This window comes from Mesoplodon mirus, assembly GCF_964341445.2.
Source record: "Mesoplodon mirus genome assembly, chromosome: 4".
NCBI classification, from domain to species: Eukaryota; Metazoa; Chordata; class Mammalia; order Artiodactyla; family Ziphiidae; genus Mesoplodon; species Mesoplodon mirus.
Genome location: NC_138979.1, coordinates 177,309,991 through 177,337,122, shown reverse-complemented (window position 1 = coordinate 177,337,122; position 27,132 = coordinate 177,309,991). Strand labels below are relative to the sequence as shown.

The window sequence follows — 27,132 nt, the reverse complement described above, 5'->3', positions numbered from 1 at the left end:
CAGATATCATACGTCTGGCAGATGTCGCACGTCTGGCATTAAAAGAAAGGAGAAGGACAGGGAAATGGATCAAAGTGGTCAAAAGAGCCAAAAGCAATGTTTTTAACAGTTGTTATGTTCTTCCTTGTTGATTCTCTCTTGAATTTTTCAGAGGGACTGGTCTAGGCCTCCTCCAGCTCTCAGATCTCCTCTCCCAGCGTTTTCCCCCTCCCTTAGATCTAAGACTGTAGTCATCTAATGTAGTTTTCAACTTCTTTCCTTTGCCTTTCATATCAGAGTGAAGACGTGCCCTTTCATTTTTTTTGGGGGGGGGATAATTCTTCCGCCTGTGCATTGATTCCATCTCCTTTCACCTCATTTAAGCCCTTTCTCCGTAAGTCTGTCCTCTTTCTTCCTCTGTACCTTTCTCTCTGCTGCCTTCTTCTGGCTCAGCTTGCTCAACAGCACATGGTTACTTAGTGGAAGAACAAAGACCAGATCTTGAAACACCTAACTGAGGAAAAAACATGGCTTTTGGTGATTAAGGTGACAGGTTGAAGACCTGAACTAGGTAGTGGCGGAATGAATTTTTTTCTTAAAAGGAAAAAAGTGGTAGGAACAGGAGACATTTCATCTTTTTTGTAATATTTCTAAGAAGAGCAAGCCACCTGAAGCAAGCCAACCCAGTCAAACAGGAACAAAGTATCTCACAGATCTATAAAAAGTCTCAGAATGTCTCTCGGTCATCTGGCCTATCTTAACATTCACACATGTGCATCTCACGCTTACCTGGAGTATTCTGGTAGCTTTCTGCTTGTAGTCAATTAATTCCTGCTTAGAGGACTCCAAGTTGGACTTAAGCATTTTGATTTGCTGCTGTAGCTCATCCGCTCTCTTCTTCTCTTCTGAGTATTTTCTTTCCGCCAGGGTAACTGCTTCTGCCAAATTCTGGCGCTCCGCTCCCATTTTATTAAGGCGTGCAGAAAACTCGCTCTGTGACAAAGTTTAAATTATACTTATTATATCATTTTGCTTTGAGGTATACTTTACAACCATCCATTCAGATATCTCATGGGATTTATTAGCTCAGCCCAACAACATAATAGGGAGGTAAAAAAGGTTCTTCATTTGTTAGGAACTGAAGAACAGGAACTCTACGGTTGTGGTTCCCAAACATGGCAATTCGTCAAGATCAGTGAGGGAGTCTGTTAAAAACACGGCTGCCCAAAGCCTTCCTTGGGCTTAACTGAATTGGAATTTCCAAGACTGGGCTTGGGAATCTGTTTTTTAAGAAGTTTCCCAGGTGAATCTGGTCACTTGGATACTAGGTCTGGTCTGACGCTAGCTGATCAATGAATAAAGGTCTACAGAAAACTAGAAAATCTATTAGAAAAGAAATGGAAGACACAAGTACACAGCTACATCTTTTCTAATATCATGGCTAATGTTTTTCCTTTATTTCAGTTTTTCTAATAAACTATTCCCTCTAATTTTTTTAGCTTAAGAAACTTTTAAAGTACACTCTAAAAAACACATGGTCTGTCCCTTAGCCTAAATTTAGTTCTAAGAATTATTTATATTTTACCCTTATTTTCAAAAGCTCCCATCACCAAAAAAACTCAGAAGGCGAGACAGAAGTCAGAAAGCTTTTATAGTTACACGCCAATGACTAAAGCCCACAAACCTTGGATCCAATATGAACTCCTGTTTGGAAGAAAAGGAGCAGGAGGACCGCTCAATGAGGCACACTGAGCATGTGAAATGTGTCTGCAACTGAGAACTGCATTTTTAAGTTTATTCATTTAAATTAATTTAACATACTGAAGCTCAATTCAATTAATAATAGATTTATGGAGACATAATTCACATTCCATAGAGTTCACCCTTTTAGGATGTACAATTCAGTGTTTTCCTGAAACAATTCAGTGTAGTGTTCTCAGAGTTGTGCAACCATTGCCATTATCTAATTTCAGAACATTTTCACCCCAAACAGAAATCCTCTACCCGTTCGTCCCCCTCCCTCCCAGCCCCTGGCAACCATTTATCTACTTTCTTTCTCTACAGAATTGCCTATTCTGGACATTTCATACAAATGGAATCAACAATATGTGGCCTTTTGTGTCTGGCTTTCTTCACTCAGGATAATGTTTTAAAGGTTCATGCATGTTATAGCATGAGTCAATAATTCATTCCTCTTTATGGCTGAATGATATCTCCTTGTGCGGATATGCAACATTTTGTTTATCCATTCAGCAACTGACGGACGTTGTATTGTTTCCAGTTTGGGGCTATTATGAATAATGCTGCTATGAACATTCATGTACCAGTTTTTGTGTGGACATGTATTTCCAATTTTCTTGGGTATATACCTAGGTGCAGAATAGCTGCAGCATATGGTGACCCTATGCTTAACTTTTTGAAGAACTGTTATTCTGAGTAGGTTTAGGACAACTTTTTCACCTATAAATTTTATGAAATCTAAATACAGATCGAGTATTTCTGAAGAAAATTGAGTGAATGAATTGAGATGAACTGTGCTGTGACTGTAAAACACACCATATTGTAAGGAATCAGTGTGCAAAAAAGAACGTAAAATATCTCATGAATAATTCTTAACATTAACTACATGATGAGATATAGTACTTTGGGATATTTTACTGTGGTAAATAAAATATATTAATAAAAAATTTTAAAAGCCTATATTACCTGTTACTTACTTCTAGGGCTGAACTATTTTCACCTGTTGAAAAGACAGTCTGAGCCAGCGGTTCTCAACCCTGACTACCCATTAGCTACACCTGCAAATCGTGTAAATCCAAATCACCAACACCTATGCCCTACCTCATACAATGGGATCTGACTCCCTGGGAATGAAGACTCAGCATCAGAAAGTATTAAAACCACACAGGAGGTTCTAATGTGTAGACAGAGCTGAAAATCACGAAACTAGATGCAAAAATTCACTTAAGTGTAAAACTCTAAATAAACATTATGTACAACTCTCTCTTGAAATAACAGAACCAGATTAAATTGGAATCAGAAAAAGCTTAAATAAAAAGAATGAGATGCCTCAAATCAGCTTTTAATCAAATAATGGTAATGCTGGCTGCACAACCAAATTAAATGAAAAGATGTATATATCTAATGAATATTAAGTAGTTTAATTGCTTTTCAACATAGAAAATTAAATTTAGCAAGGATCAAGCTAAATTTTCAAATACTTAGTTTCTGCCACAGAAACAGAGTTTTCTGAAATGCACTGCAGAATTTTATTACAGTAAATATGTTATGAACAGTGTAAAGCGATTCCTCCTCATCCAAATAACCAGAGCCCTGCTGTCCCCATTCTAACCTGCATTTGTTTATAGCTCTCCTGCTCTCTCTTCAGAGTGGCATCTGCTTCGTGCAATCTCTCCTGAAGAGTTTGTAGAGCTTGACTCTGCAGGCTACTACCTTCGCTGTGATCCTGCATTATTCTAAAAGAAAAGACATCGCTTGAAATAACTCATTTCCACAGTATACAAATGAAAAGGTAGAATAATTTTTAGAGCATTGGCATATGAGCACAAAAAAGATGCCTTGACTAAAACATTCTTAGAGAAATCTTTTTCCCTTTTAATGGACTGTAATCTATATTTTTAGGCATCCAAATATAAGCACACGCCACACATCATTGTATGTCAAAAGATTAATGACACTGCTCTTCAAATATTTTTAAGTTCAGAATTTGCTAACAATGCATCTCAAAATTCAGATAATAAATCCATTTTTAACCACACGCATTTCCAGCATTACCAAAAGCTACATTTTCTCTCCTGTAAATTTACAAAGTTAAATTTTGATAAGACGGTATTTACTACCATGTTTATCATTACTTGCATTGATAAACATTCTAGCTCATTTTCTCAATATTAATAGAATTAGCTACCGTGATTTTTCACTCTGTAAGGCTTCCAGTGCTTCTGTGCGAGTATTCAGCAGCTGGTCAGCTTCTTGGAGTCTCACTTTCAGTACAGCCAGCTGGGAATCCTTTGCAGCCACCGCTTCAGTCAGGTCATCTACTTGTGCTCGAAGTTCTCGAGTTATTCGATCACTCTTTGAATGGTCAACATTCCACTTTTCAACTCTTGCTCTTGCTTTGTTTAATTCTTAAAAAAAAAAAAGAAAAAGAAAGAAATTTCTTCATACAAGTAAACACATCTTTCTCAGAGCACACAAAGATTCTCCTTTGAATCCCTTTAGTACTTATTGCCAAAATTAGCTTACAAATATCTTCAAATTTTTTGCTCCAAGAGAGACCTCCATTTTCCAAGGCCAACATTCATATCTATATTACAGTTAATTGGTTGGAAACAGGCATGAAGCTAGCTGCTCTTCTACAAATGTCTTTTTCTGGAGATATGTCATAAGGCATTTGGGAGCCAAAACCAGTAGACAGCCGAGAGTTCACAAGATTAAAATGGTCAGTGGATTTCTGGAGTTCTGCTACAGATAGTAAAGAATGCACATCCAAATCAAGGGTAGACGATGTACACCCCAGTAAGACCAAAAGAAACAAAAACAAAACCTGAAGATAAACACTGGAAAGAAATGTTTCTTTCAGTTACTGTGGCAAAAAGATGTTCTTTTAACCTAGAAAATTGGTGCAGAAAGAGCAATGCAGTGCAGAGTGCCAACCAAAAAAAAAAAAAAAAAATTAAATATTGAAGCAAACTGTACAGGGTCTCTGGAAAAACTATTTCTATGTCTAAATTAGTCTGGGTTAAAGTGAAGTTTCTTCTAAAGTCAGTCTAACAAGGCTTAAACTATCTTCCTATTCGTGGTTTCTAAAGAATGACCAAATAGGCCAGTGTTTTGTTTCAGGTGGGTGGGAGGATGATTGTTCCCATTTCCAAATCTGGGCCCTGTATTTCTGTGAAAACACTATTTTACAAGTCCCATCTAAAATCTTTCTAATAGTTTAGATATAATCAAGTTTTTAGTTTATTTTTGAAATGCTACATTCCTAACCCTGGGTAATTTAAATAAGGCTCTACCCTCTTGAGTTTCCTTGGATCTTTGAAGTAATGAGGCCATTTCTTGATTTAAAGACTGAACCTCATTCCTCAGCAGTTGATTCTCCAGTCGAAGATTAGATAGTTCATGTGATCTCCCATCATCTTTAGGCCCTGGGTTGTGATCAGCACAGGCAGCACTTGATGATACATTTTCCTTTGAAGAAATCTCTTGGCCTTCATGGCCAGAATCTGAATTATTAGAAGCTTCTGTAAAAAAACCAAATACATCTTTGTTACATTGGAATGCTCACTATATATGCTTACTAGTAGCTTACTGTGGTAGAATGACTTTTGGCTCAAGTTGACGGCTATAGCTGAAACACCATAAAAAGTAAACTTAAATTTTTAATAGACTCCCCTCTTTTGAAATTTCATTCTCATACATACAGCCTATAGATCTGTAAGGACCCTCGAGGTCTGGACACACTGAACAAATGGTAATAAAGAAAAGATACAAGAATACAGTTCTGGGAAGGGGAAAAAAAAGTAAAGAAATTTATGTGGTTGGGTTTAGCTAAACTAGGGTTTTGGTCTCCCTTCTGTCTATGAATAATTTTTGAAAAAAAGGGAGAAGTTTCAACATTGAAAATACTGGAAAGGCATAAAAGAACAGCTGTGGGTTTCAAGGCAAGGAGAGTAATAACAGGTCAGAGCAATTTGTTATATACCAAACTGGAGTCTAAACTGCCTTACCCAAAGAGATACTCATTAATTCAGATACTCATTAATTCAGTTTCATCTTGTTTTTGATATTAAATGTGATGCAAATACACTTTTTACTTACTCCAAAAAAATTAAGTATGTGCTAAAAGAATGAACTATATCTAAATGAAAAAGTTCTCAACATCTTTAGTAATCAAGGAAATGCAAATTAAAACCAAAACAAGGATAAAACACACCCGCTAGATGGCTAAGATTAAAAAGACAACATAAAATGTTGGTGAAGATATTAAACAACTTGGAACTCTTATAGACAGATTGCTGGTGGCAATATAAATGACATAAACACTGTGGGGAAGTATTCACAATTTCTTATGAAATTAAACATGTACCTACCTTTTGACCCAGTAATTCCATTCCTGGGTATTTATTGAACAGAAATAAAAACATTTTTCCACAAAAAGACAAGTACAAAAATGTTCATAGCACCTTTATTCACAAAAAACAAAAACTGGAAAATCCCCAATGTCCATAAAAGAGACTGGGTAAATTGTGGTATAATACTACAGTAAAATACTACACAATAAAAAAGAATTATTAATATACTCAATAACATGAGTGACTCTCACTAACATGCTGAATAAAAGAAGTCAGGTAAGAAAGTATTCATACTATATGATCTCACTTTTTGCTGGCAAACATGAAGTTTTAGAACCGACAAAAATAATCTAAGGGGAAAAAAATCACAACAGTGGGTGCTTGGGGGATGGGTGGGGAGATTAACTGGAAAAGGACATGAGGCACTCCCTGGGGCAAAGGAAACATTCTTTATCGTGATAAAGGTGTGGGTTTCATAGGTGTAGCCATTTGTCTGTACAACTAAGATTTTCCCATTTCAATAACGTGTAAAAATGATGAGACAAACAGGGAAATTTGAATACTGACTAGATATTAGATGATACTAAGGAATTATTAATTTTATGGTGATAATGATGTGACTGTTCGTTTTTAAAACTTGTATTTTTTAGAGTTAATAAAATATTTATAGAAGAAATGATATGAGATCTGTGATTTGCTCCAAAATAATTCTGTGGTGGGTAGAGGTAAAGAAAGAGATTGAAAATGAGATGTTATAAATGAAACAAGAATGGCTATGAGCTGTTGATTATGATCACTGGATAAAAGCTAATATGGGGGTTGAGGGGAACCATCAGTCTCTACTTTGGTATATTTGAAATTTCCAAAATAAAGATTTTTTTTAATGAATAAAAATTGACAATTTTAAAAATTATTTTTAATTTTATAAGATTTTAAAAAGAAATAAAGTATATATCCAAACCTGTAAGATATATCTAAAGTAGCATTTAGACATTTATAGCCTTGGATATTTACATTAAAAATGAAAGGAAGAAGCTCGGGCAGGGGGAGGAGTGGCAGCGGCCAGGCAGCCCAGCTTTGCAGGCTCTCAGCACGGCCCGCAGGCACCTGGCACGCGCTGGCCCGCTGCCACGATGCCCAAGAGGAAGGTCGAGGGGGTGGCGAAGGAGGAGCCCAAGAGGAGGTCGGCGAGGTTGTCAGCTAAATCGGCTCCTGCAAAAGTGGAAACGAAGCCAAAAAAGGCGGCAGGAAAGGATAAATCTTTAGACAAAAAAAGTGCGAACAAAAGGGAAAAGGGGAGCAAAGGGAAAAGAGGCTGAAGTGGCTAACCAAGAGACTAAAGAAGACTTACCTGCAGAAAACGGAGAAACTAAAAACGAGGAGAGCCCAGCTTCTGATGAAGCAGGAGAGAAAGCAGCCAAGTCTGATTAGTATCACACACCTGGTCCTATCAGTGGTCCCTGTCTCCCTTCTTGTACAATCCAGAGGAATATTTTTACCAACTATTTTGTAAATGCAATGTTTTTAGTAGCTCTAGAAACATTTTTTAAAAGGAGGGAATCCCACCTCATCCCATTTTTTAAGTGTAAATTCTTTTTTTAAGAGGTGAAATCATTTGCTGGTTGTTTATTTTTTGGTACAACCAGAAAATAGTGGGATATTGAATATGGGAGGCTTTGATTGTCTTGGGTGCCAGCTTAACATTCCACAGACGGAGGGTAGCTTTTATATCCTATAATACAAAGCACACTAAATGTCAGTTTGAAGTCAGTTGTGCATTTAATGTCTTAAACACTTTAAATTACTTCTCTTCCCATGTTGTTTTTGGTAGAACTGTTTCCTAAAGCAAACTACTCACCCCTTATCTTGGCTCACCTGGGCAGAATTTTGTGCACTCTGTAACATCTTTGGTCGTGGTAGTCCAGTTCTTCTAGTAACTGTTAATGTGCTGTGAACGATTGACAATTTGAGTATGTAGTGTACATGATATTAAATTGTGAATTAGTGGGACTTACGATATAACAGCATATCAATATTTGAAGATACTGGTACTTGATATCCTGTGAAGGAAAATTTGCCTCCAAATTTTAAGCTGGAAAGTCACTGGAATAACTGTTCAGAAAAGAATCACAACTGTATGATTTTTTAGATTTTTGGTACATATGTTGAGAATTGTGTACAAATTGAAATGTCTGTGTACTGATCCTCAAAACAACCAATAAAATTTCAATTATGAAAGAAAAAAAAAAAAAGAAAGGTAGGGGGCTTCCCTGGTAGTGCAGTGGTTGAGAATCCACCTGCCAATGCAGGGGACACGGGATCGATCGCTGGTCCCGGAAGATCCTACATGCCGCACAGCAACTAAGCCCGTGTGCCACAACTACTGAGCCTGAGCTCTAGAGCCCGCGAGCCGCAACTACTGAAGTCCGTGCACGTAGAGCCCATGCTCTGTAACAAGAGAAGCCACCGCAATGAGAAGCACACACACTGCAACGAAGAGTAGTCCCCGCTCGCCACAACTAGAGAAAGCCTGTGCGCAGCAACCAAGACCCAACGCAGCCAAAAATAAATAAATAAATAATAAATTAATTAATTAAAAAAAAAGATGCTGGGCTGGGTAAAGTTACCAACAGACAACATTCAAAGGTCCCTACTGTAACCGTACATTGGCTAATTGTGTTCTATGCTGTCCCCCTTATTTACACCACACACTTCAAAGAGCCTGCCCTTGCGCCAGCAGGGACAGGTAACAAAACAGAGCATGACAAATGCTACCAAAACATTTTAGGCTATGATGACATCCAATATGGTTAACTCTAAAAGAAACAGAGGACTGATTAACTACCACGGCTTTGGCTCCCAGAAGGATGTTCTTCCATGGTTTTGATGGTGGTTACACTGGTGTCCACAGAACTGACGCTTGTTGTCCGAGAACTCTGCAGGACGGGTGTTTTGCCCTTTTCTTTTTTGATTTCCACTTTCCCAGTAGGCTCCTTCTGTGAACTATTAAGAAAATCAAACAGCAGCTCATCATCAGGTTCTGACTTTTTTCTTCGAACAAACTGGGATGAAGGCCTAGGAACAGATGCATTTTCAACAGGATGAGAGGCCTCCACGGATGTCCTAGATCCTAGTTTCACATTTGCAGTCCCAGCTAAGATGGTGGCTTTTTGATTCCTAATATTATCAGCTGCGGAGGAAATGTACGTAGCTTTGGGTCCTGTCTGATAAGTCAAATCTGTATTTTGCTGGTGAAGTTCAGGATAGTCAGTAGTTTTGCTGTAAACAATGCCGCTGGTGTTTTCTTTTCTACTGAGAGCTGTTGCAGCCCCTTGATCAACTCTGTTTAAAAGATCTTCTGCCTTTCCAGCAAGATCAGCAAACCAGGACATGATGGCAGCAGAATAATCCTGTTGGTGAACCTATAAAAAGGATATAAAATGATCAGTGTGGCTTAACAGCAGAGCACAGCGATTAAGACCAGGCTCTAGAGCCAGATAGTCCTGGGTTGGAAAAGCCTGACCCTGCCTCTTACTATGTAACTTCAGGCAAACTACTTGACTGAAACTGAGAAACTTCACCTAGAAAATGAGGAAAATAAGTGTACTTACTTTACAGGATGGTTTTAAGATGAAATACTACATTCAAAAACACTTTGAAAGATGCCTAGCACACAGTAGGCACTCATCTGAGTAGCTGCTACCATAATTACACCTACCACTACCACTGTTATTCCTATTTCAACAAAGGACTATCATGGATAATTTAGATATGCACATACACGTCTAAAATATACCTTCAATAATTTAGAGTCTCAGTACCTACTATATGCACATTAAGCTAAGTTCAGACGATTGCACAGACATTCATTTGATGCATATTATCTGGGTACTTATCCAGTGCCACAATAAATCAAAATGATGATGATGAAATAACTAGTTTCCATTTCATAGAAGAGTAGCATATAAAAAAGTCAACAACCATTTCTTGAATGTGCACATTGTTCCTTTTGCCTGGAGCGCTCTTTCACAGTTAACTTTTTTTTTTATTCTTGGTCTTCACCTGAACGTCATCTGCCCCCAAAATGGCTTTTCTGTCCCATCTAAATTAGGTCCTATCATTCTCTGCTCACACACTATTCTTTTCCCTCACATCCCTTCATGTTTTATATGTATTTTTTCCCCCTGTCTCTCCCTCTTGGGGAAGGGGAGGCGGGGAGTGGGTGGATAAACGCCATGTCTGTTTTGCTCACCAAGGAATTCTCAGCACACAGTAGGCACCCATAAATACTGCTGAATGGAATTAATTTTTATGTTAGGTGTCCTGCAAACATTATCTTTAGCACACATAATTTTCACAACCACATTGTGTGGTAAGTAGCAATACCCCTTTTTCACCAAAAAAAAAAAAAAATGGGGGGAAAGGTTTAGAAAGATCCCAGAGTTTAGACAGCAGCTCAGACAGGCAAATCTAAGACAGCCAAACCCACCTTTTAACCCCTGCGTTCCCCATCTCGCCTCCCAGTATCCGAACAACCTCAAGAAGAAACTCACCCTCTAAACCCGTTCCCTACAAAATGGGATGATTATATGCCCGTGTATTTCACAGAGCTTATGTGAAATCCAATGAAAATGGAAGCGACATGCTCCATAACATATAAAACTCCCTACAGAGTATGTATCATTCCCGAGTAAACACTGGTGGTAAGTAGGGAACAAATGATCTCTCCTAATAAAGCAATCAAAACATACTTATTAACTTATATCGTGCCTCTCATTGTAAAGTTTTAAAGGGTTTTAAGACAAAAGCCTGCGCCTTAAGATTGAGTACCCAATTAAATGTTAAGATGGGCCCTAGGCACTTGCCCCGAGGACAAAAGAACAACTCTAGCAGACTTCCGAGGTACAGAACCCTCAAGAAAGTCCGCCCAGTAAATGGTCCACGCCGAGCTGAAGAGAGAGGGTGAGCGCGCAAGGGATGGGGATGGGGATGGGGATGGGGTTGGGGATGGGGATGGGGATGGGGATGATGGGGATGATGGGGATGATGGGGATGGGGATGGGGATGGGGATGATGGGGATGGGGATGGGGATGGGGATGATGGGGATGGGGATGGGGATGGGGATGATGGGGATGGGGATGGGGATGGGGATGATGGGGATGGGGATGGGGATGGGGATGGGGATGGGTCGGCCGACGGCGGTGGCAGGGCCTGCACGAAGGCCAAGTGTCAACACAGAGAAAGGGAGGCTGGGGATCAGCTGGTCGGTCCCAGGGACTCTGTTGTCAATCTCAGGTGGGAGAGTACAGACCCCCACTTCGCTCCCTACTCACTGCACTGAGCCTCCGGAGGGGGAAGAGTGGCCAAACCAGGCTGGGGTGGGGGAGGGAGGGAAGGGGAGGGCACTAAGCCACGTCCGTGGAGGCCCAAGGGGGCTCCCCTGCCCTGTTCCTGAGCCCCCGGCGGGGCGGAGAGATCAGGGTCTCCGCTGAGGGGATGCCGCCCCCGCCTCTAAGGCCGTTAAGGCCCCAAGGGGACCCCTCGGGCCCCCGCGGCCACCTCACCTGAGGACTCTAGAGCGGCTGCACCGCGGCCTGGTCACCCTCCCAGGCCGCCCGTCCTCAGCAGCCGGCCGGGAGAGGGCCCAGGTTGAGCAAACCTGGCCCTCGATCGCCCACGGCCCAGTTACTCTTCCGGGAGACGTGGAAGAGCGGCGAGGACCCCAAAACAGAGTGGCTTCCGAGCTGCCTGAGCGGGCGGGAGCCTAGAGCAGCCACCTGCAGGCGGCTCAGGCAGCAGCGCCGCCGGCTGCGGGGCCCTCGCGCCTGGCCACTCCCTTTTTCCGCCTGTGGCGAGCAAGGGCGGGGGCAGGGCCTGCGTGCGTGTGACGTAGCTCGCCTCCCTAGCACCGCGGCCCGCACGCGGCCGACACAACATTGGAGGCCTCGCCCATCTGGGCGCGTGCCCCACGGCGGGCCACGTGGGTGGCAGGGGCGGTGCCCTGCCGGAAGGAATGGGAGGCTCGAGACACAGGTGGAGCGGCCGGCGTTTACCTTTCCCCATTCTCCTTCGCTCGCCTAGTTTTACGAATGAGGATGTTGAGGCCCATCCTCAACGGGGGATGAGAGTACAGAGGCAGAGACATATTAAATAAACCACTGAACGAACAAGATAATTTCAGAGCTTTACCAGAGCTGTAAATACAAGATAATAGGGAGAAGTGACTGGAGGTGAGGGAAGCGCTTTAAATGATGTGGACAGGGAAGGTCTCTCTCTGAGGAGGTGACATTTGAGCTGAGACACAAATGATGGAAAAAGCCAGTAACGGGCTTTCCATACAGCTGTACTGTAGTTATGTTATGCATAACAGTTCACTGAATATTTGAAATAAGTCTAAAATCCACATTTAATAATAATTCAACAAATACTCAGCACCTACTTTGTGCACAGGGTTGACTTAATTTGGCCCTAATGACAAGCCTACAACATAGTCCCAAGGACCCTAGAGGTTAAGTAACTTGTCTAAGATCATGTGCCCTAGTAAGGAGTCCATATTACTCCAAAGCTTGAGCCATTAGACTCACCGTTTTATTGTCTCCAAATTAAATATTGGGAGCTCCTTCTTTTCTTCCTCTCAAATAAGGTTTAGCGCACCGGGAAATAATAATAGTAATAATGATAATAATCATAGCCTCTAATAGTCATTGTGTACTTACTAAGTGCAGTATACTGTGTTAAGCACTGGACCTGCTTCACCTCATTTAATTCTCAAAACAGCCATAAGGAAGGTACTGTTATTATCCTGTGGTAGGTGGCATTGTTGTTGCCAGCTATTAAGTGACTCCTCCTGTTAAGGATGTAAAAAATTAAGAAACAGAAACCTAAATTAAATAGAGTCAGGAGACCAGAAGGGAGAGCTCTCTCACCCAAGAAGTAGAAAGACCCCTTTTCTCTCCTAGTAACAAATCAGCCAATGAAAAGCTGTGGACACTTTTTTTAGTATATTCCTTCCAACCCCTTTCCCTTTCTATTGCAGCATTCTCCTTTCCTTGCTGTGTGGGGACTTACATGTGGCTCACCATGGTTGCAGACCCCAAATTGCAATTCTCTGCTGATTCCAAAAAACTCATCTTTGCTGAAGAAATACCTGGCAGCCTAGTTGTTTCAGGTCAGCAAGGATTATACATCATCACCTGTTGCCTTGTGACTGCAACGCATCCTGTAGGAAGAGTGTCCTTTCCAGCCTTACTGATGTCAGGCTTGATCACATGACTTGCTTTGGCCAATAGAATGTGAATAGAAGTGTCTTTCACCACATCTGAGCAATAGTGTTAAGAGCCATTATGTATTCCTACCAACGCTCTCAATCTTTTCCCTCTCTCATGAGAATGGCCTGTCCCAGATGGAGCTGCTCCCTCAGCCTGGGTCCTGGAAGGAAAGAGATGTGAAGCAACCCACGCCTGACAAGTCACATGAGTGCAAAAGAAACCTTTGCTTTTAGAGATTTGTAATTGTTTCTTATGCAGCCTTACCTAATGAAATCTAATACATACCCCATTTAACAGATGGAGACACTGAGATTCAGAGAGGTTTAGTTACTTTCCCAAAGTCACACAGGAAGTAGGTAATACATCTGGGATTCCAACCTACATCAGTGTGACTCCAGAAACAATATTGTTCATCAGTGAAGGGATGAGAATTAAAGAAGTTGAAGCAGAGCCAGATCTCCCATATGAAAAAAAAAATGGCAGTGGGCAGACTACCCCAATGTTTCAAGAATTCCCATGTACACTCCCTGAGAGAGTCAGCATATAGAGACATACTACCTAGAAGTCATCGGGGCCAGGCTGGATTAGCCAGAGAAACAACACAGCCAACAGAAAGAGGTTACAACTTCGCCTTGTACAAGACACATGCAAAAAATACCACAGGGCTTCCCTGGTGGCACAGTGGTTGAGAGTCCGCCTGCCGATGCAGGGGACACGGGTTTGTGCCCCGGTCCGGGAAGATCCCACATGCCGCGGAGCGGCTGGGCCCGTGAGCCATGGCCGCTGAGCCTGTGCGTCCAGAGCCTGTGCTCCACAACGGGAGAGGCCACAACAGTGAGAGGCCCGCGTACCACCAAAAAAAAAAAAAAAATACTAACCACAAAAGAAAAGATTGAAATTTGGACTTTGTTAAAATTAAGAATTTCTTTTCATCAAAAACAACAAGAGTAACAACAACCACAGCAACATTAAAGCTTACAAGGCTTTCATTAAGTGAAAGGCAAGCCGAAGATTGGTAGGTAATGTTTACAATACATATATCTGACAAAGGATTTATATATAGAATATATAAAGCTCTCCAACAAATCAATAAAAAATATCAATCAACCCAACAAAAATAGACTAATATATAAAGCATTTCACAAGAGAAAATATCCAATTGGCCAAAGCACAGGAAAAAGTATTCAACACTATTAGTCATCAGAGAAATACAAATTAAAATCACAATGAAATACCTTTACACATCCACCAGAATTGCTAAAATGTAAAGAGATGAAAAATACCAAGTAATGATGAGTTTGTGGAGCTGCTAGGACACTCATGCGTTTTTGACACAACTGTAAGTGATAGAACCACTTTGGAAAACTTGGGCTCTGTCTTTAAAGCTAAACATAGGCCTACTCTATGGCCCAGTATAGGGTTACCCTATGAGTCAGCAGTTCCACCCAAGAGAAATGGAGGTGAAGTGTCCGTCAAAAGACATGTACAATGAAAAACAAGTAACTATACATGCAATAACGTGGATGAATCAGACTTACTTGAATTAAAGAAATATTGTTGAGTTAAAAGAAGCTAGTCCCAGGGGCGGGGGAGGATTGGATTGGGGGTTTGGGACTAGCAGATGCAAACTATTATACATAGAATGGATAAACAACAAGGTCCTATTATATAGCACGGGGAACTATATTTAATATCCTGTAATAAACCATAATGGAAAAGAACATGAAAAAGAATATATATATGTATAACTGAATCACTTTTCTGTACATGAGAAACTAACATAACATTGTAAATCAACTATACTTCAATTAAAACAAAAGAAGCCTATCTCAAAAGACCACATACTGGGCCTCCCTGGTGGCGCAGTGGTTGAGAGTCCGCCTGCCGATGCAGGGGATACGGGTTCGTGCCCCGGTCTGGGAGGATCCCATATGCCGCGGAGCGGCTGGGCCCGTGAGCCATGGCCGCTGAGCCTGCGCATCCGGAGCCTGTGCTCCGCAACGGGAGAGGCCACAACAGTGAGAGGCCCGCGTACGGAAAAAAAAAAAAAAAAAAAAAAAGACCACATACTGTATAATTCCATAATTATAATATGAAGGACAAGAACAGGTGAATCTAATCTATGATTATGGAAGTTATAATAGTAGTTACCTTTGGGGGCCAGATATTGACTAGGAGTGGTCAAGATGGAGGCTCCTAGAGTGCTGATAATGTTCTATATCTTGACTTTGGTGTTGATTATGGGTATGGATACATATGTAAGAGTTCATAAACTCTGTACTTAACAACTGTTAACTTTATTTCATGTATGTTATATCTCAATGAAAACAATTCAAAAAAAATACACATACCCTCTGAGAAGGTAATTTTACTTTTAGGAAGTTATCCTACAGATATACTCACACATATACAAAGTTATTAATTACAGCGTTGCTTATAATAGCAAATATTGGAGACAAGTTAAATGTTCATTGATTTAAAAATCTTGGTACATTCATCCAATGAAGTACTATGCAGATGTTTAAAAAAAACAGAAGCTCTCATGCAAGGATACGAAAAGAGCTCCAAGATCTTAACAATATCTGATGTTTTAAAAAACCAAAAATTAAAAAATGGTGTTTGTAATATGCTATCATTTGTGTACAAATATCTTGGATGAGTAGAGTCTATCTCTTGAGGGACACTTTCTTTCCCTCCTTGGAGAGTTCAGCTGGGCAACAGGAGTAAGAGGGAGGTTTATTCTTCAGTGAATCCTTTTTTGTATGTATCCTCTGAACTCTGTACCATAAGAATCTATTATTTTTTGAAAGTTAATAATATAAAAACACTTTTTTAACTTTGAATGCCCTTGGAGGCTGAATGCATTCCTCATGTCTTCACAGCCCTGCCTCTCAGATCGCCTGACGCCCCTCATTTATGTCACCTGCCCAGCTCTGCAGGCTTTCCCTAGGGATTTTGTGACCTTCTTTGGAAGATGCCTATGTTTCTTCAGCTCTGGGTTTCTGTGATTCTACTCCTTGTTGAGCAACTCTGAAGAATGAAATTGTGAACCTCTTTGTGCATTTTTAGCTTCCAGCAGCAGGAGGCACTTTATGTTTAAAAATATATACATACGCTTGTATGTTTGTATGTATGTATATTACATCTGGATTGACAAGTAAAATGAGTATTGCTGGATCGTTTTGTTTATAGAGCACAGAATGTAATATTTCCATGAATCAACGCTGGGTGACACCCAGGAATTTCATATTCCCATACCTGTGTGGGAGTTCCTCCAGATTGACAGACCATTTCTGGTGTTTTCCATGTCACCTGGAATGCTAAGCTGCTCCCAGAGATGAGTCCCTCTGCCACTGCAGCCCTGATGAAACCTCCTAGGCCCCCATTCACCCCACATCCTCAGCCTGTCATTGCCCCTGCTCAGAGGCCTCCAACCCCCATATGACCCAACATTGGCAGCAGGGCTGGGTGGAGAAGAGGCTTTGTGCTGTCCTGGAAAAAGCAGATGCCTGAGAGTCAACAAACATCACACGCCTTGCTTTGGCATCATAGGCAATTCCATTTCTCTCTCAGGGCCTCCGTTTCCTCACCTGTAAAATGGGTGGTTAGTGGTTTTTAAGGTGTATGTGAGTGATTGTTATACCGTAGGCTTCTTTCTTTAAAGGAAATCTTTATGTCTATGCCCCGTATATAAAATGCATCCAAGTCAAGCAGTCCTGATTGAAGAGTGTGGAGGAAGAGGGAGGGGGGCAGGGAAGAAGGTATGCAGAGCCCCTCCCAGTCTTTCCCCATGCCCTACCAAGAAGCTCTTGATATAGCTACTAGGGAGTTTAAAAAGTCTTTGCACTCTTTGCACCCTGTACTGGGTTTGTTTTGTTTTATTTTGTTTTGCTGGGGGGTGAGCCACAGGCTTGCGGGATCCTAGTTCCCCGACCAGGGATTGAACCTGGCCAGGCAGTGAAAGCTCTCCAAGTCCCAACCACTGGACTGCCATGAAGTTCCCTGGGTGTTCTTTAAGAGCCTCGCTCTGAGATTCTGGGATCCTGTGGAAGGCCAGTCCAGCTTGGGTGCAGGGAATTGACCTACATCTTAGCTTCTTTGTGCTATGGACACTTTTGCAGAATTGTGTGCGTGTGTGTGTGTGTGTGTGTGTGTGTGTGTGTTTTAACAAGTTCATCATTTAATAAGTCTGAATTCATTTTTACCACATGATATTGTAAAGGGTCATCTGTTGAAACATTATAACAGATCATAGTTTTAAAAAGTCATAGATATCCTGAGTTCTGTATAAACTAGTGGTAGTAAGTTAGTTCCTTTGTTTTGACTTACAAGCCTCAATTTCACTGTAGAATAAAGAATGTAGACCAAAGAAAGCATAATTGGTCACTCATAAAAAACAGTATTGTTTCTTTAATTTGAAGCTTTTTTTTTTTTTTTTTTTGCGATCCGCGGGCCTCTCACTGTTGTGGCCTCTCCCGTTGCGGAGCACAGGCTCCGGACGCACAGGCTCAGCAGCCATGGCTCACGGGCCCAGCCGCTCCGCGGCATGTGGGACCTTCCCGGACCGGGACACGAACCCATGTCCCCTGCATCGGCAGGTGGACTCTCAACCACTGCGCCACCAGGGAAGCCCTAATTTGAAGCTTTTTGAATGAACGGGTTCAGGCCTGATGTAATGGTACAAAGATTACTTAATGAATAGGCTATATGGAAATTGTACAAAATGTTATTAACTTTAATCATTAATAGCTTAAGCAGCACTATGTTACTAATCGCTATTCAAACTCAAAAACCTGTTTTTGAATCCCCAGGAAGGCAGCAAGTGTACACAACCAAGACACTTTATACTTAGAGGAGTGTCAATACGTATGTCAACAGAAACTTTGGCTTTAGGAAAGAGTTAACAAACATTTAAAATAATGGCTCTGGGGCTTCCCTGGTGGCGCAGTGGTTAAGAATCCGCCTGCCAATGCAGGGGACATGGGTTCGAGCCCTGGTCCAGGAAGATCCCACATGCCGCAGAGCAACTAAGCCTGTGCACCACAACTACTGAGCCTGTGCTCTAGAGCCCGTGAGCCACAACTACTGAGCCTGCGTACCACAACTCCTGAAGCCTGTGTGCCTAGAGCCCATGAACCCCAACAAAGAGTACCCCCTGCTCCCGCACCTAGAGAAAGCCCACATGCAGCAAGGAGGACCCCACGCAGCCAAAAATAAATAAATTAAATAAATAAATTTATTTAAAAAAATAAAGTAAAATAAAATAATGGCTTTAATCATCATTTTAAGTATATGGTAGGGGAAAGTGTGCTTTAATTAAATCTACATCATTCCAGTGATGCTGGCAAGGTTGAAAGTTACTGGTTTGTACATGACAAGACAGTAAGAGAAAAAAGCAATCCTTTGAAACAAAGTTTTAAAAATATATGTTCACAGTGGTTTGTGTCAATAGTATGCATTTTATGACAATAACTTGTACAGATTGAGCACCCTAGGGCTCTCTCTATATCCTAAAGAAAACAAGTATTTGCATTATTCTTGGATCGTACTGAATTTAAAATAGATCAATTGCACACTTACCCCCTAGACAGGATAAACTGTCCTGGGGTGTACAGCTTTAATACCATCATTAAAATTGTTGGCAAAAAATCCCAGAGAATTAAAAAACAAAACAAAAATTTTTTTTCTTGGGAGTGGAGAGTCTTTTATTTGCTGTTATAATTAGCAAATATCATTCATTAAGTCAAAAATGGAAGGAGCAAGCCCACAAACACTATTTGAGCAAGCTGACCAATATACATTACGATTTAAAAAATGAAGATCATATACTATATGTTACAAGTCCCAATTAAGCAGTGTCAAAATGACACCTATGTCTTTGCTTGCTTTGTGATCATGCCCCTTGGAGGTGTTAAAGGGCTCCTGGCATTCGCTTCTTTTTCTCTGCAGGCTTTAAAATCTGAAAAGAACAAATTAGTGCTTTGTCCACACTCATCATGGCACCTCCAGTGTCAAACTCTCCACAATAATCAGTTGCAGAAGACAGAGTGACCAACTGCCTCTTTGCAAAAAATTCATACCATTTTCAACCACCTGATGGGCTCTACATATAAGATCCAAATTATGCTGATGGAGAAATTTGGCAACCACTTCAGCACGAAATGTGAAGGACAACTCCTCTGTCATTTTCACCCCAGCCTAAGACATCTTTACCTGGGTCAGACCACAAAAGATCACAAAGAAGACCTCGATCTGGTATACCAGTTGGCCGCACAGTTCTTGGAATCTGCTCCATAGGTGGAAGATCTGGGGACAAATTTCCATGACAGCAGAATGTTTTCTCATCCACAATGGCTGCTATCAGTAAACAGTTAAAGCAGTCTATGAAAGTTTTCCATAGTGTAATGTTGTACCTTCTTTTACATTCATCATAAAAATCCATACGTGCTATTGATACTGACACACTCGTGGTTTCCTCTGAGAAGAAAAAAATCTCGGGATATTTGATTTTCTTTAGCCAATAAGAGGCAGATATTCTCCAAGGGCTGCTTCTCCCTGTCCCCAAGAAATAGATCATTGCTTTCTGGTGGGAAACCACCGTACTCCAAAAGTCGAAGCAAATCATAGTATTACCTGTGGGTATTACCACTATTTTTAGCGGTGCTTCAAGTTGTCGTAGGACGGGCTGACTGAGAAAGATCTCTTAGGACTTTAAGCACAGCCCTCTGATTTCATTCTCTAGTAGCTGGACATTCTTGCCTAGCTGGGACCCTCTAACTTCCAACAGCCATTGGATGAGGCTGTTCATGTTGAGTTTATTTGTATCTGCCATCGCCGTCCCACTGCCCACCCTCCCGTAGGTGCGGCCTTGCACCCGGGATTCACATCTCCTTTCCCACGGCCAAGAGCACAGAGGCGGCCCTGGCGGTGGCAGCAGAAACTGTTTGTGGGTCCCCCCTAACTGCCCGCTCCCCCTGCTTCCTCTTTCTCTCCCCACTGGAACCATGAGGCAGAATTGTGTTTTTAAACCATAAAATAATATGCACAGTATGACAAAAGAAATTATAGTGGAAAGATTGAAATACAGTTATCAAAATATTTGAAAATTGTATGATTCAATAATCTATATACTTTTTAAATTAACACATCAAATAACAGTGTGTAAAATGAAACCCGGGGGATTTCCCTGGAGATCCACTGGTTAAGACTCTGCACTTCCAATATAGGGGGCACGGTTCCATCCCTGGTAAGGGAACTAAGATCCCACATGCCGCCAGGCAGGGCCAAAAAATAAATAAAATAAAATAAAATGAAACCCGGCCTCCCTACTGTGGCCCACAAGGCCCTGCAGGATCTGGCTCAGGCTGTCCTCGCCAGCTGCATCTGGAACAGCTGCCCCTCAGACTCACAGTGTCCAGTCATCCCACCCTCAAGAACATTGGCCTTGATGTTCCCACTGCCTTGGAAATGTCCCCTCCACACATTCCCCACCCCATCATCACCCACAATTCCCCATTCACATGGCCAGTCTCTTCCCATCATTCAGGTCTTGGTATAAAATTCTCCCCCTCTGGAGGTTTCCCTGGACACCCTGAGTCAACTAGGTCCTGTCCTGCTCCACACGATACCTCATTCTTTTCCTTTATAATATTTATAATTATACAATTTTATTTTGTATAATTGTAATTTGTACAATTATAATTATGCAAATTTATAATAATCTGTATAATGTATTTTTATTTGTTTATTTACTTAGTGTGCATCTCCCCTCCATGAAAGCAGAGACCACATCTGTCTTTCTCTTGTGTATCTAGCACCTAGGACAGGGCTTACTACTTGGTAGGTGCATACATATTTTGTTAAATGAATGAATGCAGTGGTCCCACCCCGTGGATTAGAGAAGCTGGTTCCACGAGATAGGTAGGTACCTCAGAAAGAATCTATTGCATATGTAGGCATCCAGCACAATACCTGGCACACAACAGGTGCATAATAAATGGTAGGTATGATTTTTATGTCTCTCTGAGTTTCCCCCTGCATGACCTTCTGCTTATTCTTCTCCATCCATAATCCACACCCAAAGTCCTAGTTCCATCCAAAATGAAGGCATGGGTCTTGCCATGGACCTCCTGGACCCCTCCCATCCAGCCTGCCTAACCCACAAGGCCAATCTATCTCTTTCCTCCCAAAACTCACCTCAAGTAGTTCCCCTACTTGGTTTTCAAGGACCCCAGAAACATGGGGGTGGAACATTCTACTGAAATGCTGGAGGCATTCCATCATGCAAGCATAAAAAAGCCTGGTGGAGTTCCTCAGGCCTGAGAGGAGGGGTCTTCATCACCCCTCAGGGGAGACATCATCTTTGCAATCAGGTGTGACTTTGGTGGCGTGACCAAGGGGCTGGGCCAACCCAGCCCCCTTTCCTCAGGAGGCTGAGAAGGAGGGATAGTGGTGGGGCTCCCCGGTGACGTTGGGCAGAAGGAGGAGAGAAGTGTGCCTGAGTCTAGTGATGGGACCCAGGAAGGGGCACACCTGGGTCATTGACATCATGTCAGTGACCCACGTAAACTGACTGTTAATCATGCTTTGGGGATCCATCCTCTGAATGCAGGTGGGGTAGCTGTGTGAAGCCACATAGGAGGCAGCCAAATAAATGTGTGCTTGTTTCAACTCATGTCCCTCCCGACTGGTCTGTTCTCCCCTAATTAGGGAACTGCAGCAGCCTAGCAGGGACTTGGTGCCCAGCTTCACCCATCCAATGTCATTCCCCCAACAGGTCCTCTCTGCTCCATCCAGACAGGTGCCCCCCCATTCTGAAGACAAGCCTCGTGAGGTCCCCAGCTGCTGGCCTTCTTTCACTCTGGCCACTGTTTTCCATTCACCCACTCTTTCCACTTTGTTGAGTTGTCTAGTCTGTGCCAGGCACAGCCAGGCATTAAGGAGACAGAACGTCTGCTGTCAAAGAGCTCAAAGTCTGTGTGCATAGATAAGAAAACTGACAATTACAAACAAGGTAGTAAGTCCTGCAAGGGAGGCCAGAGGGATGAATGAATGAGTGAATTAGTGAGTAAGTCTGGGTATGTGAACATACCTCAGTCTACTCAATCCTGTAGCCCCCGCGCATGGTGTGACGAGTCTTATGTCCACCTTGTCAGTGGGTAGGAGCAGACAGGTCTAGGACTGAATTCACAAGACCATGCCCCTCTCTTAAAAGGATACATGTGAGATGTCTAAGGCAGAGACTTGGGGAAAGCGGGATCCTTAAAAGGTTTCTCCTTTCTATGAACAATAAGGAATTTTTATCTTGATCAGTACAAACCCCTTTTCTTTCTTTAAACTGTCTCTTGGAAAATTCATTCATTGATTGATTCAACAAATATTTATTAAGCATTTACTATGCGCTAAGTACAAATCCAGGTGCTGGGGATAGAAACAAAAGGGACCAAAACAAAGATCCCTGTTCTTGTGGAGCTTATATTCTAATGAGAGGAGACAGATAAAATAAGTCAAATTCTGGCTGAGATGAGATGGTGCTAAGTGCTATGAGAGAATACAAAGCAGGGAAGGAGGGGGCAGTGTTCCAGGTGGAAACTGCAGTTTTCAATAGGATGGTCAGGAAGGTTGAATGAAAAGCAGACACCTCTGTAAAGGCTTGAAGGAGGTAAAGGGGTGAGCCCAGAGGACATGGGGCAAGGGAGAGGAAGAGTGCTCCAGCCAGAGGGGAGTGTGAGTGCAGGGACCTGGAAATCAGGGGCAAAGGGGGCCAGGACTGTAAGAGCAGAAGGGGCAGAATGGCTGGAGGTGAGGGTGGAGAAGCAGACAGGGGTCAGGTAATATGGGTCCTTCTAGGCCATGTGGAGGATTCTGCATTTTATGCTAAAAGTGTTAGGAAGCCATTAGAAGGTTTCCAGCAGAGAACTGCTCTAACTCACGTTTAGCAATGTGATATACATTTTATGTGTCCACGTGACTGGATCTGGGCATGCCCAGATATCTGGCTCAACATTATTTCTGAGAGTGTCTGGGAGGATGTTTCCAGATGAGATTAGCATTTGAATCAGTAGACTGAGTATAGCAGATTGCCCTCCCCAATGTGAATGGGTATCAACCAATCCACTGAGGGTCTGAATAGAGCAAAAAGGCAGAAGAAGGGAGAATTCGGTTTCTGCATGACTGTCTAGGCTGGGACGTTGGTCTTCTGCGCTCAGGCTGGGACTCCCACCACTGGCTCTCCTAGTTCTCAGACCTTCAGACTCTGCAACCACACCATTGGCTTTCCTGGGTCTCAGCTTGAGGACAGCTGATCACGGGACTTCAAAGCCTTCATAACTGCATGAACCAATAGCCAATTCCATATCCTTGTCATACATACAGACGTACATACATACATACATACTGTTTCTCTAGAGAACCCTGATTAATACGTCCCTCTGGATGGTGTGTTGAGAATGGATTGAAGGGCTCCAAGGAGAGGAGTAGGACAACAGTTATCGGGTGATTGCAATAATTCTGGTGAAAAAGGAGAACACCTGCCCCAGAATGATAGCTGTGGAGGTGATGGAAGTGGTCAGATTCTGGATCTGTTTTGAAAAGAACCCATAGGATTTTGCTGACAGGTCAAATGTAGGGTATGAAAGAAAGAGCAGTGTCAAGGATGAAAACTTCAAGGTTTTCTGCTGGAGGACCCAGAAGGAGGACTTGACATGAATCAGGACGAGCAGGCTTGGTGGGGAAGGTCAGGAGTTCAGACTTGATTAGGACAAGTATGACATGCCGAGTGGAGATGTCAGGTAGGCAATGGGATGTGTGAGTCTGGAGTTCTGGGAAGAGTCCTGGCTGGAGAGAAAAGCTTGGGGTCATCAGAACATGGATGGAACTTAAAACCACGTGACTGGGTGAGTCAGCCAGGGAGTGAGTGGGGACAGAGAGAAGGAGAGGTACAGGACTAAGCCCTGGACCCACCAGTGTTCAGAGATCAGGTTAAGGGAAACCAGGAAGTGTGGGGATCTTGGAACCCTCGTGGAGAAAATGTTGAAAGGAAGAGGAAGTGATCAACTGCATCAAATTGTGGGAGAGGGCATGATTGCATATATACAAAATATCTGGAGTAGGTAAATTGATGAAGGCAAAGAGGAGATTTGGTGGCTGCTAGGGGTTAGGGGAGTGAGGAGTGACTGTTGATTGGGTATAGGGTTTTCTTTTGGGGTGATGAAAGTGTCTTGAAACTCGACAGAGATGGTGGTGGCACAACGTTGTGAATGTATTAAATGGCACTGAATTTTACTGTAAAATGATTAATTTTATGTTATGTGAATTTCACATCAATAAAAAAAGTTCTGTGAGAGATCAAGTGTGCTCAGATTGGGAAATGACTGGTGGATTTAGAAGTGTGGAGGTCTTTGGTAGTCTAGGCAGGAGTTGTTTTGGGGGCTATAGAGCAAAAACCTAAGGAGAGTAAATTAAAGGGAGAATGGACACGTGAGGGCTGCCAGAAGGCCCCAGTACTCCCAGGAGATTTTTACCTCTCCACCCAGAGCCAAAGCAAGGATCGCATTTTTTCCTTCTGTCATTTTATTCATTAACCTCAAGGCTCACTCACCTCTGGAATCTGGTTTTGACCTTGGCATCAGCAGATTTCTTATACTTTTTTTTTTCTTGCTAACTCCTTCATGCATTTAAAATGATGGTTTTTTCCAGCTTCACAAATTTGGTGGGTATCCAGTGGTGCCTCATTGTGGTTTTTCATATGTAAACATATATTGTATGTGTACACCTTGATATTGTCCATACAAACTGTCACTTGCCGTTGGCACTTGCCATCGAGCTCTACAAGGATTAAATCATGAGCTGCTGCAGCCACTGACTTTCAACACCCCTTGAAAGGGGTTCAGGGTGGAGGGCAGAGATGAGGCCCTCTGTGCTCTGGGAAAAACTGGCAGAACAGGTCTTCAGATAGTTCAATATTTTTAGGAGACGATATTATGAGCCCAATTCTTGTATCTCCTCATATCTAGAAAAGCACTAAAATCCTTCATGGGAACATCTGCTTCTTGTGATTAGCAGAAACCTTCTGCAAGAAGTATGTGCTTGATTGCATGCCCTTCCCCTTCACCAGAATCACATATATACTGACCTTCCCCTCTACCTCTTTGGAGCAGTTTCTCAGAGCTCTCTGAAATGCTGTCTCCCAGGTTGTCGTCCTCATTTTGCCCCCAATAAAGCTTAACTCACAACTCTCACATCGTGCATTTTTTTAAGTTGGCAATATACATGTATGTAAATATGTATTTTATAAGTATATCATGTATATATATAAACTATATTAAAAATATTTTTATCTAGTGTTTTTTAGGTATTTTAATGTAGGAAGAGTTCAGGATATTTTACACGCAACTTGCTTGGACACAAACTTCCCCTGCATTTTTTTAACCTATTTTTAAAGTGAAACATAACACATGTAGAGGAGTGTACAAATACATATCACATACATGTACAAACATGACCTTGCTGGTGCATCAGAGGCCCCTGAGGGTTCTTTCCTACCATAACCCTCTTCTCTCCTGAAGGTAACAACAGTCCTGATTTTTATGGAGATCAGTTCCTTATTTTTACAGAGGTCTGAGATATTGTGATTTATAAGGAATATATATCTGGTCATTCAGATGACCAACATATATTTCTCCATATATAATTTTGTCTTTGTCCACAGTTCCTGGTTCGTAGCTCCCCAAACGCTTGGAATTTCCTAAGTGTTGAGAGTGATGAAAAGTGTCTTGGGTTAGTGAAGTGATGGAAGCACTAAGGGTAGAGGCTGTTTGCCAGGAGAACCAACCAACTTTCATTCCCACCCTGTGGGGAGGGGAGAGGGGCTGGAGGTAGAATAAATGGAATACTTCACCAATGATCAATGATTTAATCCGTCATGCCTCTGTAATAGAGCCACCGTAGAAAACCTAACAGGACAGAGTTTGGCGAGCTTCCTGGTTGGTGAATATGAGTGGATGGGGGGCAAAGTGGCCAACAGAGGGCATAGAATCTCTGTGCCCCTTCCCACTTACCCTGCGCTTGAAACCAAGTCCCCTAAAACAGAGTTCCCCTGCTGAGTTCAGGATTAACCTCTCTATCCAAAACTTTATTCCCTTTCTCCACCAACCCCTATTCCCCTCAGGATTGAGAAATAGCAAAGAAAAGGGGGATTGAAATTGAGCAGGGCCCTGTGGGGCCTTCCTGGTTATAAAAGCCCCTCTGTGTCTCCTGTTTCTTGTTTGTGGAAAAAGGTTTTGGTCTCCTAGGCCTTCCTTGAGTTACAAAGAGCAGACTCAAGCAGTTACTAATTAGGGAAGTGAAAGAATGCAGAAACAAAGGGAAAGCAGTCAAGAAACAATAGTTCAGCAACAAAACAGAGTCTTAGTTCCTCCTCAAGGGATATATATATATAACAATCTGATGCATATCTTTGAGTTGTTCTGCAAAAATGAAGATCCCACGCTGCCCTCTCTTCCCCTGCTTATCATAGTGATGATGACTACCTGCTGACCACAAGCATGTGGACCCCAGACTGGCTGGAATCAGGAGGTGGATGATTAAGATTTCTGAAACACCACCCTGTTACCTCACCACCCACCCATCAGAAAAAAGTTATGCACGCTGCAGCCCTCACCCCAAACGTTGCCTTTAAAAACCCTTCCCTGGGGCTTCCCTGGTGGTGCAGTGGTTGAGAGTCCGCCTGCCGATGCAGGGGACGCGGGTTCGTGCCCCGGTCCGGGAAGATCCCACATGCCTCGGAGCA

General features: G+C 42.3%; 1 protein-coding gene and 2 pseudogenes across 3 annotated transcripts in view; 1 reads left to right on the top strand and 2 right to left on the bottom strand.

Annotated features, from left to right (window-relative positions):
• The window catches only part of GOLGA5 (golgin A5), a 31,597-nt gene extending 19,756 nt beyond the window's left edge, over positions 1 to 11,841 (bottom strand). The window contains exons 1-6 of the mRNA XM_082620202.1: positions 11,640 to 11,841; positions 8,920 to 9,496; positions 5,016 to 5,243; positions 3,908 to 4,127; positions 3,332 to 3,455; positions 769 to 972 (exon numbers count right to left, since the gene is read on the bottom strand). Coding sequence (XP_082476328.1) covers positions 769 to 972; positions 3,332 to 3,455; positions 3,908 to 4,127; positions 5,016 to 5,243; positions 8,920 to 9,466 — 1,323 coding nt within the window. The 5' untranslated portion in view covers positions 9,467 to 9,496; positions 11,640 to 11,841. The remainder of the gene's footprint in view (positions 1 to 768; positions 973 to 3,331; positions 3,456 to 3,907; positions 4,128 to 5,015; positions 5,244 to 8,919; positions 9,497 to 11,639) is intronic.
• Positions 6,284 to 8,911, top strand: LOC309803655 (non-histone chromosomal protein HMG-14-like; annotated as a pseudogene). Its single transcript has one exon. The product of its transcript is annotated as a non-histone chromosomal protein HMG-14-like (transcript).
• Positions 11,842 to 19,213: 7,372 nt separating the features above from the next.
• On the bottom strand, positions 19,214 to 20,175 carry LOC309802949 (serine/threonine-protein phosphatase PP1-gamma catalytic subunit A-like; annotated as a pseudogene). Its single transcript has one exon. The product of its transcript is annotated as a serine/threonine-protein phosphatase PP1-gamma catalytic subunit A-like (transcript).
• Positions 20,176 to 27,132: the final 6,957 nt, after the last annotated feature.